The sequence below is a fragment of the Theropithecus gelada genome, chromosome 4 (assembly GCF_003255815.1).
Source record: "Theropithecus gelada isolate Dixy chromosome 4, Tgel_1.0, whole genome shotgun sequence".
Lineage (NCBI taxonomy): Eukaryota > Metazoa > Chordata > Mammalia > Primates > Cercopithecidae > Theropithecus > Theropithecus gelada.
Window position 1 is genome coordinate 37,339,963 of NC_037671.1, and position 19,739 is coordinate 37,359,701.

Genomic DNA, 19,739 nt, shown 5'->3' on the forward strand with positions numbered 1-19,739 from the left:
GCCTGTGTTGAGACGCTGTTCCCTCTCCTTGCTTCAGTATTGTCTTGGATCCTCCTGTTTGGTTCGCACCCCAAGAGCTGCCTTGGAGAAAGGCGTCACTCCCTCACAGAAAACGTTTTGTCCTGAATGGAGAAGCTGCCTCCAGCTGAGTGTCCAGGAAGTGAGCTATTGTTCACACACCATGTTCTAAACGTTCTCTGCCAGAAGGAAGCCCTTTCCCTCTGGTGTATCTTTTAAAACAAAACAACAAAAAACAAAGGAACCTGGGTTTTGATTAACTTGTTTTTTAGATAGAATTTTGTTTATTTTGGAACCAGATGAATGTGAATGGCAAGTACAAGCCCTGTCTAATAGCTGTAAACTGAAACGTGCAAGGGAGGAGGGTGGTGTGGACTATTTGCCTGGCATCTGTAGTTTTACGAGGACTACAGATGTTTCCCAGAGTAAGTAAGGCTGGCATCTGGTCAAGTTACAGAGGGAAACAGGCGCAGTATCTCCTGCTATGGCCCTGGGAAATGGCAGGGACTAAAATCCCCCAGCAACAGAGGCAGACAGGCATTGCCTTTGAACAAGGAACAGATCTCACCATCCGTGCTTACAGCAGCAAGAACCTTGCCTTTTAGGATGATGTCATTCAGGGAATGAATGAATTACACCAAAACTGTGTCTTTTAGGCAATGCACAGCTTGCTCAGACTTGTGTCATAATAAATTAACTCCTCATTATAGCCCTACCTTGAAAGCAAAGGCTGCACTCAGACCTCTTGTACTTTGTGTCAGATCTTTACAGCAGGCCTCTGTTGGTATGTGCATTTTGTGTTTGAGGAAACTGAATCTTAAGGAAAAGAAGTCAGGTCATTTGCCCATAGCAATGATGCCATGAGTGAGGACTCTTTTTCACCTTATAGAAGAGGAAATTGAAAGTCAACAAAGTTAAATGACTTATCCAAGGTTCCACAGCTAATTAAGTGTCAGAACCAGAACTTGAACTCAAGTTTTTAATTCATAAGTCCTTGTTCTTTCCATCCCTACACACTGCCTTTCCAATGTTCTCAATCCAGTGCATTTGAAATCCTACGCTGAGCTTTAATAGAGTGAAAGCTAGGCTTGAAACAAGCTGGACACCATGAATTAGGTAGATAATGAATTGAGCAATGCCCACATATGGCTAGTGCTGTGACCCATGGACGTTATTTTGATTTTCTCATGTTTGCTTTTCTCTTCTTTAAAGTGGGAAGAATGCTAGCTCCCCACCAGGGTGCTTGTGAGGAGGAACTGAATCACCAGGAGGGCAGTCAGCTGGTGCCTAGTGCAGCAAGGACCCCACTGAAAGAACCCGACCCAGAACCTCACACCCTGCAAGTCTTGAGTATTCACATTGTTGAACAAAAGTGCTTTCAGGGTCGGTGGTCGACCTTGCTGTGAGCACATGAATTCTATTTTCAGGAAAGATGAATGAGCCTTCAGTGTAGTTCACACAGCTTTCACATACTCCCGAATTTTGAAGGTGTATTTGATTTTGTAATTTTATTTGATTTCAGGAGACAGAGGATACAAACATATTCTACTAGCTAAGTATTCTAATGTGCTGCTTACCATGCTAAAGGAACTCTCAGATGTAGGGATCAATTTCTTTTGACCCTGATTAATATGAGCCAGTTTCCCAGGGTCTACTCATCCTGGGAACACTGATAATTGAGTTTTCAGACTGTCAAGACTGGGGTTAGCCTGGGTTCCAAAATAGAGAAAGCCACACCACAACACAGAAGCTGTGCTGAGAGCCCTTACCCCAGAAGGCTTTGTGACAGGGAATAATGGTGCTATGGACTTTCCCACATTCCTTTCTCTTTGTTTCCTTCGCCTCTCGGGCATGTCTTTGCTTATTAGCATGTTGAGCAGAGTTCATCACAAATGAAACTCAGACTAGTGTTAATCTTACAATTTATTATCCTCTAAAAGATCTGATCCTGAAAGATTTTTCCAGTATTTCAGTATGAGACTTTTCAAACTACAGAAAACTTGAAAGACTTGAATAGTGAATGCCTGTATATCCACCACGTAGGGCATGGATTCTATAATTAGCATTTTGCTGTATGAGCTTTATTGCATCTATCCATCTGTCTACCCCTCAGTGCACTTAGCAATCATGTTATTTTTTGATGCATTTCAAAGTAAGTTGCAGACATCAGTACTTTCATCCCCAAACACTTTAACGTATATATGATTAACTGGAGTTTGATGTTTGTGTATAGTTATTTGGGGGGGGGGTAAAATTTATACAAAGTGAAATCTATTAAGTCTGTTATTCCATCAGTTTTGACCAATACATACATTTGTCTAACTTAAATTCCTATCAAGATACTGAACATTACTATCGCTCCCAGAAAGTTCCCTAGTGCCTTCCCCAGCCAGCCAGTCCTCACCCAGCCTCTTCTGGTAGTTTTCCATTCTCAATTACTTTTGCCTATTCTAGAACTTCATATAAATGGAATCATTGCGGCACGTGCTCTTTCGTAGGTCGTATCTGAAAGCTTTTAACTAGTGCTTTAAACTGAAGTTTAGGGACTCTGTCAATTTCGTTTACCCACCTTCTTCCTGTTTCGCAAGTTCAGAGGTAATTAGGAGTGGCAAACTGCAGGAAATCTCAAGGCAACTGATGGATCCTGATAGTGTATTTGTATTAACTATATATGTATGTATTATTAAACCTTAAGTATATATAATTCAGTGCTGAGAATCCTACATCTGACCACCCTGATATTATAAGACAGGTGTTCCCCTGTAGAATCTGAGGAGCTAAGACCCGTTTCCCTGGCCACACTACTGAGGAAATTGATTCTGAGTGGAAGTTTAGGATGTTTTCTTTGGCCTGGTTTTATCCATAGCCAGACTAGCAGTGTGCCGTAATGACATTCAGATTGTGAAAGAACCAGACTGAGGGAAGGTTACTTGGAGGCTGGTGGGGGTGCCTGAAGGACCAAGTGGCAGGTTAACCAGTGTTTTTAGGTAACTGCAGGCTTTCTGAGGTTTGTGTACTTCCTCCTCACCCCTCCCCACCATGCCAAAAGATAAGCCTGCTCCCGATGAAAAGTAGATTGTGTACATTGAACTAGAACCCAAATACATAATCCTCATTAATCGTTTAGATTCTTGACCCACTTATTAAAGCCAGTACTTGGCATATAACCCAGAGTTATGTGGCAAGCAATAATAAAGTTAATTGGAATCTAGGTCTCCCAACTTTTTTATTCTTTCAGCAGTTTCTTGGCACTTTGAGTAAAAGATTGCTTTTACAGTAGGCTGTTCTGGTATGAGAAGGTCGTTTGGCAAGTATTAGTTCCGTGTGTTTCCTTCACGTCATGTCAAGTCAGGGCCACGTATTTCCTCCCGGTCATGTTCATGTCATGTCCATGTATTTCCTTTCTGTCAAGTTGCAGATGTGGGTCTAAGCCCTGACCTCTGGGTCAGGGAAAGGGCCAGCTGGTAGTTGTGGGGTGCGAGGTGCTTTCAGGGAGCAAGACCCAATATCAGCAACCCAAGAGGTATAGGAAAGACAAAAATGAGGGGGCAGGTGGGAGGTGAGAGCCTGAGACCATGCTCTGGAAGCCAGAGCTCCCTGGCTTTCCTCTCTCCACCAGCCTAGCCTGGGGCAAACACAAAAGACAGGCTTTAATAGGAGCCTTTGTCAGAGGACAAAGCACTTTTGAAACAAAACAGCTCTGTTGTCTCTCAGCCTAGTAGAAAAAGGGGAGTTGATAAAGAAGGTGAAGATGTAAAGGGGATTGAAGTAGGGGGACACAGCAATGAACATGGTAGCAACCTGAGTGCCGCCCTGTGAGACACAGCTGAAGTGGAGACCGAGCCCGCTCTGTGGAAAAGGAGTTCTTCATTGTTAGCGGCCATGTCTGGTCGCCTCGGCAAGGACAGCCCTGAGCCCACTGGCAGATAGTTACTCATTCCCTGCCATGCGCCCTTCCCCTCCCCCACCCCATTCTGCCTCCCTCTCCTAAAAGCAGTTGACAAGGTTAGAAAATCAGGACAAATAATTTACTTCAATCCGTCTTTGTCTTTCCTGAGGCCATGCGCAATTCAGTCTGGGAGGAGAAGGAAAAAAAATCACCCAGACCCTGGCCAGTGACCCTTTTTCAGATGTGGAATCAAAGCCCACTCTAGGCTGAGAGCCTGTCTGCTGCTAAGAGGCAGAAGACAGAGATGGTGATGAATTCTTATGTGGTTTCTGGGCCTGGGAGTGCAGCTGTCAGCAGTCTTTAGAGTTCTTTGCACAGCCTAAGGAACCGATTTTGACGTCAGCAGTCGCCTGATGGGATGGGCACAGAGCATCTGGTGAGGCTGAGGAGGCTGTGGCTCAGCCACTCGGCCCCCTGCTCCTGGGAATGGGGAGCACTGTCCAAGCAAGGCCATCTGGCCAGAGGAGAGGGTCTGCCACTTTGCCCCCCTGCAGCAGGAGGCAGGCTCGGCTGCCAGTGGCACCTGTGAAAGTGAGTGCAGTGCCCTCTGTGGGCAGTTTGGGAGTGCCCATGGAGGAGAGCTTCAGTTTCCTCACATGAAAAGTGGGATAATGTTTGGCTGGCTTTGAGTCAAGGCTCTGCAGGATTGCTCAGAGAAGGGATCAGGTGGAAGTTTTGGAGTGTGAGGTGCTTTGGGGGAGTGCCAACCTTGTGCCAGCAACTCAGAGAGTCAGAGAAACGTAAAAATGAGGAGGGAAAGGGAGTTAGAGAATTCAGACTGGTGCAGAGGGAGACTGTTGGCTGCCTTCCCCCTTTCCCTGTTTGTGTAAAAGTGACCGGTGTATTAGCGATAGCTAACAAACGTTTGTCATCGAACACCACCAGTGTGCTAGCTGTGTACAAGGCATATGGTGGGACCTAAAGTAAACAGCGTGACGCAGGGTTCTTACCCTCAATGGTTCTTTAGTGTCTCTGGGACACACCATAAAACACTTAATCAGGGAAGTAATCCTGCAAAGCAGAAGGTGTTTCTGGGCCAATAAGGTCATCAGTGCTGGGTGGAAGAGGCGAGGTGGAAGATGTCTCCGGCCCCGTGGCTCAGTGGCTCAGGCCTAAGGAGACCCGTGTGTATTTTCCAACTGCCAGGGGGTCCTAAGGCACCAACAACTCCCAGGCAGCAGAAAGGGTGTTGGGAGGGGATGTCTGATGTCAGGAGCCAAGTCAGCTGTAGAAACTTCTCTCATGCTCCCATTTACACCAAAGGAAAGTAAAAGGAAAGTGGTTCCTTTCCCATCCTCCTCTATGTGGGGCCCCAACTTCTAGACATGTTGACCAGACTGATTCCTGCTGTCCTGATATTTGGCCCCGTGTGGTAGCCCTGCACACAGCCGGGACTTGTACCGCCTCCTGAAAGGGAGGTTTCCCACGGGCCTTGGAGCCAAGTTGCACCAAAGCTTGAGGTCTGCCTGTGCCCAGCACACTTCCTGGCATACAGAAGACCCATCAAAACTCTTTCTTTCCCCTCCTTCAAATCCCAGTATTTCTTAAAAAGCTGGGTGTCATCTGCATGGCTCTGCCGCCTGTTGATGGGGGATGGAGGCCTCTCCATGCATATCTCCACCTCCCATCACCAGCCCGTGGGCAACCAGAATCCTGTGGTCTAAACAAGCAGATGTCAGATGGCCTGAGCAGCAGTATCTCCAGTGTTTGTTTTTGTTCTTGTTTTCAGCCATATGGGGAATACATTTTTCACAGCCCTGGCAGGGAAAAATAGTCTAAACAGAGTCATCCTGAAAACTTTCTGAAAATGGAGTATTTCCAAGCATTTTGTGAAGACAAGAGTCCATTATGGTGATAACTTTCAAGACCTTATATTAACAAACACAAGTGTAAGTTTTCAGTCAGTTCACGTGAAGTGCAGTAGTAAGGAAGCATGGCCATTTCTCATCTCTCTCCAAAAATGTCACTCATCCAAAACCACAGAAAAAGAGGAGAACACTAAATGGTTCTCTTCCATTACATCTAACCTGTCTCTTCCCCTGAAATGCAGAACATTTCTGGGAAAGCTGCCTATTCAGATTGTTTTTTAACTCGAGCCTAGGAGGTTAAACTGCATGAAGTGTGTAGATCAGAACGATATCTGCTGTGTCTGAATGCTCTTCTTTGTCTAGACTAAAATGATCATATTTCCTCTCTGCTGGTTCTGGGCCATGAGGGTGAGTTTGAAGCAAGGAGAAAAGATGAGCTCCAGCTCCTCCCTGTCTCCACAGCTCAGGCTGAGGGCTTGGGCAGACCACAGCTCCAGACACTCTGCTTTGGTGCCAGGGCAGGGACCTGCCAATCTCTGCCCAAACAGGACCTCTTTGCTGCCTTGTCCCTCCTGGCCCTGAGCTTCGACCAAGACAGGTTCCAGTTGCTGAGGAAGGAGTCCAGGGTTACAGGCTGTGAGTCCAGTGCCGAGGACCCGGAGTTCTTCTGGAACTAGAACCAGCTCAGCTTGACTTAGCCACGGCAGTTCATGAAACAATAAAACAACTTCCTAGCCTGGGCAAAATCGTTCTGAGAGCGTCCATTAGCATTTCCCGGCCTGTCTGCAGCCTGGAACACCTCTCTGGATACCCGGGCTTCTGGGCCAGGCACCTGTAACCCCAGCGCTTTGGGAGGCTGAGGTGGGAAGGATCCCCTGAACCCAGGAGTTCAAGGTTTCAGTGAGTCATGATTGCGCCACTGCACTCCAGCCTGGGTGACAGAGTGAGACTATGTCTCAAAAAAAAAGAAAATTTAAAAATCCTGGGCTTCTGCTGGCCTGTGTCAGTTGACTAGTGGGTGACTCCTGGGGCAAGCAGGAAAGAGCGGAGCGGAGAAGCAGCGGGGGTGCTCAACTCTGTTCACTCTGATGCCAAAAGGCGCTTTGGCAAAATTTCACAAATTGTACCACCAAGGGATGCTGATTGGACAGGTCAGCTGGGGCTTCGGATGTTAAGTGATTATGATGCTAATGAAATATATAATATGACTTTATTTCAAAGGATACCTTGAAGTCACCCCACCATTTCAGCCCTTTCCTCCCCTGGCACGCTGCATGGCCGTGGAGAACAGCTTTTCCAGTGCAGACTCTAAAGAAATGGAAACTACACTTTGGTTCATTCACAGATTCATTCAATAGATTATCTATTTACCATGTGCCAGGCCCAGCGGGTGACAAGGCAAATAAAATATGGTGGATGCCAACTCTCATTGGTATCTACAGTGGTGGTAAGCTCTGCATGTGAGTAGAATAGAAGAATGCAGGAGAGGCAACTGGGAGATGGGTAAGGGAGACTTTTCTCTGAATAACATTTTGTATCTTTTGAATTTTGAATCATGTGAATGTATCAAAAAATAAGTGTAAGTAAAAATATTTTTACAACTTTAAAAATAGGTTTTACTGGGCTGGAGCACTCACAGGACAACAGAGCAGAACTGGAAACAAACTAACCTTTTATTGAGCATTTACTGTGAGCTAGACCTTCAGCCAAGTGCTTTATGTACATGATACCTTTAATCCATACAACCCTGGACAAAGGCAGTATCATCCTCATTTTTATCTATTTTAAATGGAAGCTTGCCAGGTACGGTGGCTAACGCCTGTAGTCCCAGCACTTTGGGAGGCCAAAGCAGGAAGATCACTTGAGCCCAGGATTTTGAAACCTGCCCGGGCAACATAGTGAGACCCTATCTCTACAAAAAAGAAAAAATAGCCAGGTACAGTGGCTCATGCCTATAATCCTAGCACTTTGGGAGGCCAGGGTGCGCAGCACTTGAGTCCAAGAATTTGAGACCAGCCTGGACAACATGACGAAACCCCGCCTTTGCAAAAAAATAACAAAAGATTAGCCAGGTATGGTGTTGCATGCCTATAGTCCTAGCTATTAGGGAGGCTGAGGTGGGTGGATCAATTGAGCCCAGGAGGTCAAGGTTGCAGTGAGCCGTGATCACATGACTGCACTCCAGCCTGGGCAATAGAGCAAGGCCCTGCCTCAAAAAACAAAATTAAAATTAAAAAATTAAAAATAATAAGGCATGGTGGCACCTACCTGTCGTCTTAGCTATTCAGGAGGCTAAAGTGGGAGGATCACTTGAGTCCAGGAGTTCAAGAGCAGCTTGGGCAACATAACAAGACCTCTTCTCTATTAAAAAAAAAAAAGAATAATAAAACTAACAATAAATGGAAGCTTTGGGAGGTCTGGGGAGTTTCCCTTGTATCATGCTGCCCCTGCTGAAGGAGGCAGCACTTGAAACAGGGCCAAAGAAAGTGATGGGGGTGGAGGGAGGCGTTTTCTTCAAGGGGCAGAGCCAACCTGCTCTGCCACTGTCCCTCCCGTGCTTCTGGGCTGCTGGTTCCAGTGCTTAGAGACGCAGCCTCAGTTTGCTCCTGGGGTCAGATTTGTTTCCCTCTGCCTTGCTGTGCTCGGGGAAGGAGCTTGCAGTCTGGTTAACAACAGTCAGGTGACAGCCTGAGCCAGCAGTCACTTCTGTGGCTGGAGGAAGATACCTTCCCGAACCCGCAGCTGCCCGAGGAGAGGTGGCGCTTGCTCTGTGCTCTTCTGCTGGGTGTCAGATGCACGGCTGTGTCTGCCAGCCGGCTGGCTAGAGAATTGTTTTTCCGATTGTCTGACCCAGGCTCCTTACTTGCACTTAGAGGAAAGAGCATCCAAGCCCTGGTACAAAAGGTCCTCTTTCTCATTTCTTTGGAAAAAGAGCAGTGAATGAGCTCATTATCACTGCAACCCAAAAAGGAGGAGGAGGGGAAGAAGAGAAGGTGGCTGCTCCCCACTGCCTAGTTCTGCCCCTGGCCAGGTTTCCTGGGGAAGGGGGCTGGATCTGGTCCAGAGTGACCAAGGCCAGATGGCTGGGACAGGTGGTCCATACTGGGGGCAGTGCTAGAGCCACTGGATGCTTTGAGACTAGCTTTCTCTGATGTGGTCCAGAAGAGGGACAGGTGTCTGTGCCCCATCGCATCCCCTGAACGCAGCGCTCCATCCAGGACTGCTGGCCTCCAAGAAGCAAAAGGTCTTCTGTTTGGGCATCAGTGCCTGCCTCGTCTTTCCTTCTCAGAGGTTTCTGTGTGCAGGCGCTCTGGCAATCATCCTCACTCCCCAGAGCTTGTGGTCATACAGTGTCAGTTATCTGGTGAATGCTGATGATTTGCCAGGCACTACCCTGGGCACTCAGGGTAGCATGGAAAGTCTCCACTCTCATGGAATTGAAATGTTAGCGTGAGCAATGAAATGGTCAGGCCTGGCCTGTGATTGCGGCCTCTCCCCAGTCTCTGCTGGTCTGGGAGAACTGCTGGGGAATGAAATAGAGATGCCTTGGAGGAGAGGCTCTTCGGTGTTTCTAGCAGCTAATAAGCCCAGACTGTCACCGTCACACTCCCTTCAGAGCAGTACTTCAGACCTTGTGGGCTGGGGCTGGAGAAGGCCTGTCTTAGACCTGAGCAGCAGAGAGTCCTGATACCTTGCACGCTGGCGCTGGTGCTGGGAAGCATCTGAAAGAGACCTGGAGGTCAGCCCCCACTGGCGCTGTGGTGAGCTGGCAACGTTTACCCCAAGCCTGACTACCTCTCCTCTTTGCTCTTTCTTCCATTTCAGATTGAGAAAATCATGAGTTCTATTGGAGAAGGGATTGACTTTTCTCAGGAGCGGCAGAAGATCTCAGGTACCGTACCAAGTGGCCATTTCCCCACAGAACCCGGCAGTCTGGCTCCTTTCTGGCTCAGGCCTGCCTCTCACACAGAAGACAGATGTTCAGCGGGTGGGAGAGGTCAGCTTCAGACCACATCATGCTCCTGTAATTCACAGTCCCCAATACCTAGACAGCCCCATCTTGCTGTTATTTTTAGAGCCGCGACTCCTTTTACCTATGGGAGGGGAAAGGGTACAAAATGAATTTTAAGCTGCCTGTTAGGAAAAATGTTTAGATCAACAATCGTCACTTATTCATTATTTTATGGACTTTCTTAGATGCGCCTAAATTGGAGTGCACCTCAGCGTTGGTCTCTGCAGCTTCCGAGATGGCTCTCAAGGGTCTCATCCGTGATGGTGGCAGAGCACTGGGTTAGACCGGGGTCTCAGACTCGTAGCATACATGTGAATTGCCTGGGAGGGTGACTGTGCTGTTTCCTCTTCCCACAGCTCCTTGTGCCTGACTCAGTTTACTTCGTCACTTACCGTTCTTACACTGTATCACTGCTACTTTGGTCATTCTTTTCTAAGCCCTAGTAGTGAGGTCAGCTTCTGTTTTCTTTGTTTGAAGCATGGAACGGGGAGGCCATCTGAGCTGTTTTATCTGATAATAGGATTGTACTGTGTTGCTTTCTCAGGTGAGATGCTCTTGAACGTGCCTCTCAGAGCAGGTCTCACACCTCTTCCCCCAAGCATTCGAGGATGGTTCAGGCACCCGGGCATCCAGGCTGAAAGCAGCCCAGCCGGGAGCCTGGCCTGTCTTCACCTTGATGGAAATGCCTCTCTGCACTGAAGGGGTGGAAATTCTTGCTCACTCGGGAGGCTCCATCCAGGACTGACCTGTCAGTCTCAAGTGACACCTCTGGTTCCTTCATGGGCTTCTGTGGCCCTGGGCAGGAAGTCTGATGGGTGGGCTTGAGTGTGCACATCAGGGAGAAAGGAGCATCATAGACCATGGGGCCTGGTGGGGACGGCCTGGGCTCTGGAGCCTCACAGTCCTGGGTTCAAATCTTGGCTCTAGAGACATACGTGTCTTGGCAAGTCACTTAATGTCTCTGCACCCCTCACCCCATATCTGCAACCTTTGGATAATAGTGTCAACCTCACAGATTTGCTGTGAATGAGTAGTAGATACAAATACTTCAGTTAAAAGATGTTCCTTTTTTTTTCTTTTTTTTTTTTTTGAGACGGAGTCTCGCTCACTCTGTCACCCAGGCTGGAGTGCAATGACAATCTTGGCTCACTGCAACTTCCGCCTCCCGGGTTCAAGCGATTCTCCTGCTTCAACCTCCTAAGTAGCTGGGATTACAGGCATGTAACACCACACCTGGCTAATTTTTGTATTTTTAGTAGAGACGGGGTTTCACCATGTTGGTCAGGCTGGTCTCAAACTCCTGACCTCGTGATCTGCCCGCCTAGGCCTCCCAAAGTGCTGGGATTACAGGCGTGAGCCACCACGCCCGGCCCTGTGTTCCTTTTGTCCATGAAATCATTACTTACTCATATCGAGAAACCTAGAAAACAGAGGCTTCTGCTCGCTGGCTGGCCTCCCTCCACAGTTTTCAGTCCTGGTTCCCAGAGCCACCATCCCTCCAGCAGCAATGTTTCCCTGGGTGCTAGCAGAGAGGGCTGAGCTGAGCTTGGTCTGTTTTCGTCAGTCTTGGATTACGCTGGAGTCTGCAGAGGTGGCTTTCCTGGCTAAATCTGTGGATCTGTTTTCAGGATCTGTTGCTTACAACTCAGTCAAGCCATCTCACACTCTGTTGTAGTTTGTAGGCTTTTCCAAGGGTCCAGTGTTTGCAGGAAATGGATGTTCAGGACTGAGACAAACACTATTACCATTTCAAAGCTGTGCTTTGACAACAGGGATGGGAGGGATAACAGTTAGTTCCATTGAGGATGCTTTCTACTTTCTGTGTCCAAGGAGCAGGAGCCAAAATCGCTTGCATGCGCTTGAGAACTGAGTCAGAAACAGCCATTGCTTCTTGGATTTGATAAGTCGGGAGATGTGGCAGCACCTTGGGAAGAGCCCTCCCCTTGGAAGGGTTAATGCTGAGCTCTTCCCTTGACATCTGGTCTTCTGTCTGATCCCACCAGCCAGTTTTCTTGTTTTGTTTTGTTTTGTTTTGTTTTGTTGTTTTTTGAGACGGAGTCTCACTCTGTTGCCCAGGCTGGAGTGCAGTGGCGTGATCTCCACTCACTGCAAGCTCCGCCTCCCGGCTTCACACCATTCTGCTGCCTCAGCCTCCTGAATAGCTAGGACTACAGGCGCTCTCCACCACGCCACGCCCGGGTAATTTTTTGTATTTTTAGTAGAGACGGGATCTCACCATGTTAGCTAGGATGGTCTTGATCTCCTGACCTTGTGATCCGCCCACCTCAGCCTCCCAAAGTGCTGGGATTACAGGCGTGAGCCACCACGCCCAGCCCGCCTACCAGTTTTTGTCCCCCATGAACCCATATGAGTGTAGAGAGGCAGTCTGTCTCTACCCTTGGGTTTTTGGATCCCAGCACACAGTCTTGTTTTAGTACTCGTTTTCTTGAACCATCCTCTGTAGTCCAGCTTGGAAAAGTCAAGAACAGGCACCTGTGGGGGACCACCTAAACAGAGGGTTCATCCGCTCGGTCTGCAGAGCCCCAGGCTGCTGTGTCTGCACCACTGCTAGGTGCTGAAGCATGGAGAGGATGGGCCCAGGCCTGCCCGGGAATCCTGTCTGATGGGTCAGGAGGGGGCTTTCCCCAGGATCTCAGGGAGTACCATCTTCAGCTCGGACCAAAACGGAATCACTGTTTATTTTGACTGGTCAGTATCAGGGTTCGGATTGTCCTTGGGTTGGGCGTCAGGATCAGGGAGAAAAGATCTGGGCTCTGGGGTTAGCCTGGATAGAGGAGGAGCAGGCCCTCCAGCAGGCAGCCCTGCACAAAGTGTGGGATTGCTTAGCACCACTGGTTTTGCAGAGGCGCCCGCACCCCCAGCCAAAGGGCACGACCGCAGCATTGGAGTCTCAGTCCTGTTTTAGGGCCACAGGCCCCTGGACTGCCACCACTGGAGCTAGTTATCTGAATCCCCAACAGAAGCGTTTGCAGCTAACTCATCCCTGTGCCAACTCCCATTCTCAGGAGTCCAGGAGGGTATACCTCCCCACTGGCCAAGGCCACTCTGGCTCTGTCAGCAAAGGCCTTCTCTGTCAAGCAGAAGGGAACTTGCTTGGCTGTCTTCTGATAAAGCCAGCTGTGTTAGGTGTTGAGTAGCTGGTCAAGCAGGATCCTTCCAGGGCCTGATGAGAACCCTCTCTTTGCCAGGGCTCATCTATAGCCTGTTGGGATACCAGTATCTCCCAGCGTATTTAGAGGGTGACCCCTGGACTTGTGTCCCTGTACCTGTTTTATCTTTTTGCCTGTCTGCATCTGTACTTGGGATTTGGCCCTGGTTTCCCCCTTGCCCTTGGCCATTGCTCTTCTCCCCCGGAGTGTGAGTGGCCTGCTGTGGGAATGGAGCACTTCCTCTGGGCTCTAACAGACCCCAAGAGAAATCTGTCCCCAATTGGTTTGGTATACTCACCTGAGGAACATCAAGTGTAACGGCCTTATTTCATTGCCTGTTTTTATAAGAAGCACAGTCATTCCTAATGTGGCAAGTGGGGGGGTCACTTACCTGTGGGCTATGCCCTTTGGGTCTGGTCATTCCTCTGTCCTCTCCTGGCTGTCCTGGAAACTGTCGAACAAAGCTCTAGGAGCAGTCCCTCTGTATTCTTCCTGACAGGCTGTTTCCAGCCCCTGGAGCTGGAGGTAAAGTTTCACATCTCCGCCCTTCATATGCATTTGTGCAGCCAACATCGGCTATTGGGAAATCTGTCATTTCGCTCTGATGCTAGTGCTGCTGTCTCCTTCTCCCTCAGCAGCCACAGCAGCAGGCGCTTCTGCTCCGATGTGATGTCCGATCCCTGATGTATTTTCCTGAGCTTGGAAGGGGGAGGGTGAGGAGGGGAGGAAGGGGAGGGCCAGACATTACGAGAGTGAGCAAGGACTGTGGAGCCAGCAGCAGGCAGCGTGGAGCCCAGGAGCCTTTAGACAAAGCATTCTGCTGCGGCTCTGTCAGCGCACACATCCACCGGCAGCAGGCAGGACCACAGCTGCCCGGCTGGGGGATTATAAGCAAGAATGAATCAGCACCCAGGGACACTTGACTTCATGGGCATACAAGAACCCGCCACGTAGGCTCCTGGAGCAGACTTCCCCATTCAAGGGCAGGGGAGCTCAAGTATCCCCGAGACTCAGCATCTTGGAGCGCTGCGGCAGCGTGCATCCAGAAGGCCGCCGGGTCCCTGACCACCATCTGTTCTGCAAGAGACAGAGGAGAGGGAGTGGAGGCTGGCACAGTTGGTCACCAGGGTCTTGTAGATAACCAAGGAAGTTGGCATTGTCCTGCCCCAAGGGGCAGAAAGTACTGGGAACGGCAGAATGACTTTCACCGTGTCAGGAGTTCACTGGAGGTGATGTTTTTATAGTTGGTCCTTCTTTTTCCTTCCTTGTACCTCTTTTTCCTCCTTTTCTCTTTTTTCCTTCTTTCGTCCGTTCTTGCCCACAAGAATCAGAGAAGTAGGTTGGGGTTCAGGCATCCAGCTCAGAACATCCAAGGTCTGCCAGAAAGGGCTGAACTTTTGTCCTCCCTGCACCACCACGATCCCCATCCTGACCGAGGAGCAAATAGATGTCCTCCCTTCCCTGCTCATCCTTAGAGGAGAGCGCCAAGGTCCGGAGACCCTGGGACGACTGGCCGTCTTTATCACTCCGCCAAAGACAGAACAGCGCAGGACGTGAATAGACTTAAGCCGCCACAGCTCAGCTGACAGAGGACCACTTCCTTTTTCTCTCTTTTATCTGGTTGGGTTTTGTCTTCTTTACCCAAGAACTGAATTTGCCTGCCTGCTTTCTACCTGAGCAGGCAGGTGAGTCACTGGAACAGCTGCTATCAGAAGAGGAAAATGAATGCCCAGCCCCTGAAAGCCAGCCCAGCCCAAGAAAGCAGCACTTCAGACAGCGTGCTGGCCCAGGAGACGCCCTGCTCGCCAGCTGCCAGAGTCTAGCTGTGGACCAGGCTCCTGGCCCACTGGCCGCGCAGCCCGGCGGAATGCGATGCTGCCGTCCCAGCAGAGCCACACCTGAGCCCGACCCCCGAGCCCCAGCCCATGTGCCCCACTCAGCCCCTTGCTGCCTTGAGCCTCTGAGCACAAAGGGCCGGTGGCCATGGTTTGCTTATTCCGGGACTGCTGGGGGAAAACAAGTAAAAGTCTCTTTTCTCCCCCTGCCGTGTTCTGTGCTGCTTGTGTTGCATGTGCTGGGTTCCGGTGAACAGCCGCCGCTGCTGCTTCCCTCCCGGAGCCCTCGCTGTGTGCCTGTGTCCCTCAGCTGCATGAAGATGTGTGCTCTCTCCTGACTGGTTTATGCTGCAAGGTCGCAGAACTTGCCCCTCACCACAGCCCCGCAGGGGCCCCAGAAGTTGCATGGATGAGAGGAGCGGCGGGGCTTGTGGGCACTTAGGAGCTCCCTCAGCCCCCTCTAGTGCCTGTGGGGACAGACTTTCTGAACTGTCTCAGCGCGTACGCTGATGAGGAGTTGACCTGGAGACTGTTGGGGGTTGGCTTCCCCCACCCCCGACCTGTGGGCAGAGATGGTGCATGTGCAGCCGTGGCCCTGGAGCAGCTCAGACCTGGGGGTGTGAGTGGGCAGCAGCTGCCCGAGGCTGGGCAGTGTGTGGACAGCACCAGGTCATCCTGTCCTTGGCTGTACACAGAAGAGGAGCTGCGTGTCCGCTGCTCTCTGGTCTCTTGTATATAGTTTGGCTGTTTCATGGTAATGACTATGATGTGGCAATGCCATCTGTCTTCCTCTGAGTGCCGCTGCTACCGCCTTAATGGTTTTTCCCTTTTCAAGCGTCTGCCGATTCCTCTCTCGTCAGGTTCGCGGACGCTGGAGCAGAGTGTCGGGGAGTGGCTGGAGTCGATTGGGCTGCAGCAGTATGAGAGCAAGTTGCTTCTGAATGGCTTTGACGATGTCCGCTTCCTGGTAAGTGGTTGCAGGCCTCCTCAATGGCAGGGTGCTGCTCGGTGGAAACAGGCTTCCCTGGCCTCCCCTCTGGCCCCACAGGAGTCTGCAACAGTACGTAGACCCAAACCCCGGGGACAGCTCACCGAGGTCACTCAGACACCAGGAAGTCAGCCGATGATATGTGCCTTCTTCCCAAACTCTCCCTCTCCCTCTGCCCCAGAAACGGCCCCGGAGGGAGCTCTCTTTGCAGATCTGCATCCCAAGAAGGGGGTCCCTGATTCAGCCCTGTGTCCCCTCCCTGGCTGTGTACCCATCAAGGCTGGGTACGAGGAGTTTATTTATTTCTCAAAACTTCGTGTCAAGTGAGTTGTCACTGAAGCAAGGAGCCTTGCCTCCAGCAGAAAGACCCCTTCCCTGCCCAGCCAAGGCCCAGAGCCTGGGGTAGAGTCCAGAGTTACACAGCCTTATGTACCCGTGGCCTCAGAGATGGCCCAGAGGAAAGGCTGAGTTGATGGCTTGGAGGACTGGTTGCTTTGAGAAGCTCTCTCACAAAACACAAAGGGCCAAAAATAAAAAGAAAAGAGAAACCAGGGTGTTTCATCTGGATCCCTACAGAATAGGGACCCAGTTAGGACCCTGGCTTAGGATCTGGTGCACCCTCTGTCATTTCAGAAAAGTAGCTCTGAGCAGGGTACCCGTCACTGTCCCTCTCTTGAAAGCCCTTCCTGAGGCCTCTGCGTGGGCTGGGCCTACCCCCAGGAGCAGGCATTTGAGCCGAAGTTAATGATCATGATCGCTGACACTTCTCACTGCTGGTCACTGACACTTCTTACTAGTGCTTACTATGTGCTTGGCGCCGTTCTTAGTGGTTTGCATGAATTAGCTCATTGAGTCTTCGCAGCAGCCCTGGGATGTGGACTTGTATTAATCTCCATTGCCCAGATGAAGGAAATGAGGTAGCATGGCTAGGTCACTTGCTCAGGGTCACACTGTCAGTCATTGGCAGGGTGGAAATGTGCGTCCAGTGCTCTGGATCTGGAGATCCGGCTCCAGCCACTCTGCTGCACAGCCTCTTCTCTATGGATACAGGGATGGGGGTGTGGCCACCTATGTGCTTTACATCACCTTCTAGCCTTAGTCATCTTGGTTGAGTTAGACCCACTCGCTCTGAGGGGATCTGTCTCCTCTGCCTGCCTCGCTCTGCTGCCTCAGTTGAGGGCTGGGGGCAGAGTCAGCACGCAGCTCGCACCACCTGCGCTTTGTTCTCAGGTTGTGTTTGGGGCCTCCTGAATAGTGGCCTGCCCAGGAGCTGGCCTGAGGCTTCCAGGAGGGACCCACCTCACCCAGAGCCATCTCTAGCTCCAGGGCAAAAGACACTGTGATGTGCAACAGAGCACCCTTCCCAAGCCAGCTTTGGGACAGTTAATTTTCAGCTTTTAGAAATCTTAAGTTTTAAAATAGCATTTTTTTTCTTGTTAAAAGTTAAACTGAGTATATTTATGGTTCTTTTAAAAGTTAAACTGAGTATATTTATGGTTCTTTTAAAATATTTATGGTTCTTGTGACCTGACTCCTGACTCACCATGTTCCTCGGGGAAGGATGACAAACTCGGGACGGAGCGGGGGCTCAAGCCATGCGTGGGGACCCAGGTTGGCCCCTGGCTCGGAGCGTTGAGGGGCCTTCCCTCTCTCAGCTCACCCCTTCCTCAGGCTGGCTGTCAGATGGGCGAGTGAGGGTGGTCTTAGGGCGTTTCCTCCCTGTACTTCAAGATGCTAGAGGCTGAGCTGTTGCTTCCCACCCCTCCTTCTGCTGATTTTGGAAAGGACAGGGTTCCTACCCCTTGAATAGCCCAAGACTCCGTAGGACTGGAGCAGAGAACAGCTGAGCAGGCCTTTGAGGAAGTGTGGCCTTGGGCCAAAGCTTCATGCACAGGGCAGGGCGTCTGTAAGATGCGTCTGTTTCTATGCTGGAAGGACCCTCCCTGAGGGTGGCCTGCAGCTCAGTCCTTCCAGGGGCTCTCAGTGCTGGCAGGTGGAGTCTGTACAAGAAGGAGCGTCAAGCACGCCTCGGTTGAGCTGGAACCTCAGATACCTAGAGTGGCCTCCTGCGCACAGCATCCTGAGTAACCACGTGTGAATGACCAGGTGGGCTGTCAGGCAAATTATGTTTTAGCAGCCTGGAAAAAAGAAGGAAACCTGGAAAGGGGAGCGTTTCTGTTATTGAAATATTCCCTCATTGCATGTGGATAATTTACATCACATTAGCTGTGGTGGATCCCATGTGATTAGGTTTCTAATAGGCTACAGTGTTTCCCTTGGTTCTGAAATGCCCTGGAGGCTGTTCTACAAGATGCACAAGTAGCTTCCAGGAAGCCAGGCTGGACGTGTCTGAGGAGCATCTGGATACTGAGGCTGTTTGACAGTCGAGGTGTTGCTGTGGGATCTCCTGTGATAGGGCCCCCCGGGAGTTGTCATAGAAGTACAGGGCGTTTGTGCACATCACACAGCTCCCTCTCAGGCTGGAAGGGACTGTAGCGTCATGTAGTCTGATCATCCTCTCTGCCCAAATCCCTTCCAGGTAGTCTCTGCCATGATAGTTTTTTAGTGACAAGGAATTCACTACCTTGTAAAGAAGTCACCATTCATTCTTTGCGTTGTGCTGGCTGCTGTAGAGCGTTCTTTATATTGAGTCAAAATCTGTTTCCTTTGGCTTCTGTCTCTTGGTCCCGGGTTTACGTTTTGGGACCACATAGGACGTGTTTAAGCCCTTCAGAAAATTGAAGACCTCTGCCCTGGCCACCAGGTGCCATGCCCTCTTATTCTTCCTCCTGTGAGGTGGTGATTGAGCTGGACAGGCAGGCAACTTGAACTTTATCCACACTCTCTTGCTTGCAGACAGAAAGGGCCTTTGATTTAGAGGGGCAGGGCCAGGGCAGTGGGGGCTGCCAGGTGCTCCCTAGGATGGCAGAACTGACACCAGACGCAGGGAGAGAGGGAAACGTGGCTCACACATCTGCCAGCCTGCCAGCCCACAAGCCCACCACACTGCACCTGCATCATAGCTGGTTCCATTTTCACCACAAATCTTATCCACAGGAAATGGGCTTTCTTAGGAGAAGGGAGGAAATGCATTTAATCAGCGCGGAAGGAAGGTAATTGGTGGTTGGCAAATGTGTAGCTCCGGGCGTGCTAGTGCAGGTCTCATAAGTGAAGACTCAGCCTGACGCCCTTCACAGAAGTGTTGATTGAATAAACGATGGTGGTCCTGATGCTGGAGTGCTAAGTAGACATTTAAAAACGTTTTTAAAGAGTTGCTAATGTGGGGAAATGTCCACCTTGTAGTGCTGAGTGAAGAAACTGACACAAATTCACAATATGATCTGAATTTCTGAAAAAGAAAACATCTATGCATAGGAGGTGCGAGGGAGTGAGCCAAGATACTTTCAGTGGCTGTCTCAGGAGGACTCCGGGGGCTTCAGTTCCTCTTCGGAGTGTAATAGTTTTTCTCCGTTTCCCACCATGAATAGATGTGAAATCAGAAAAGCAAATAACGTAGGTGTCTTAAGGAACTTGATGGTCCAGCTGGGAAAACGAAGCACATAAAAGAGCAGCCAGTGTCAAGTGCAGCGGAGGCTGGCAAGCGCTGCCAGCAGAGGGAGGAGGCCTGGATGGCAGAGATGCTGCTGCTGCCCAAGTGCAGAGCCAAGTCCAACCTTGAACCTCTGGGTTCTGCTGTCTGTCCCAGGGGTTTCGTAGAGATGGTGGGACTTCAAAAGATCACAGAGAGAGGAAAGGCCTGTTGAGAGGGGCCAACCTGTATGTGGTGAGTGAGGAGGCTGCTGGGGGGCAGTGACGGGCAGGGCCCTGACCAGGCGGGATTGACGGCTGGGCCTGACCTCAGGGCTCTCAAAAGCCACATGTGGGAAGTCCCAAGGTCTCTGAGCCCTGGGCATGGGGGGACGGTCTCTGCGAGTGCCCCACACCGGGCAAAAGCCCCT

At 50.4% G+C, this 19,739-nt stretch overlaps 1 protein-coding gene across 3 annotated transcripts in view; it reads left to right on the forward strand.

The window, feature by feature from the left end:
- Positions 1-19,739, forward strand: part of ANKS1A (ankyrin repeat and sterile alpha motif domain containing 1A) — a 195,898-nt gene that overhangs the window by 148,322 nt on the left and 27,837 nt on the right. For all 3 annotated transcript variants that reach the window (XM_025381318.1, XM_025381319.1, XM_025381320.1), the window contains exons 12-13: positions 9,601-9,667; positions 15,653-15,759. In XM_025381318.1, coding sequence (XP_025237103.1) covers positions 9,601-9,667; positions 15,653-15,759 — 174 coding nt within the window. The remainder of the gene's footprint in view (positions 1-9,600; positions 9,668-15,652; positions 15,760-19,739) is intronic.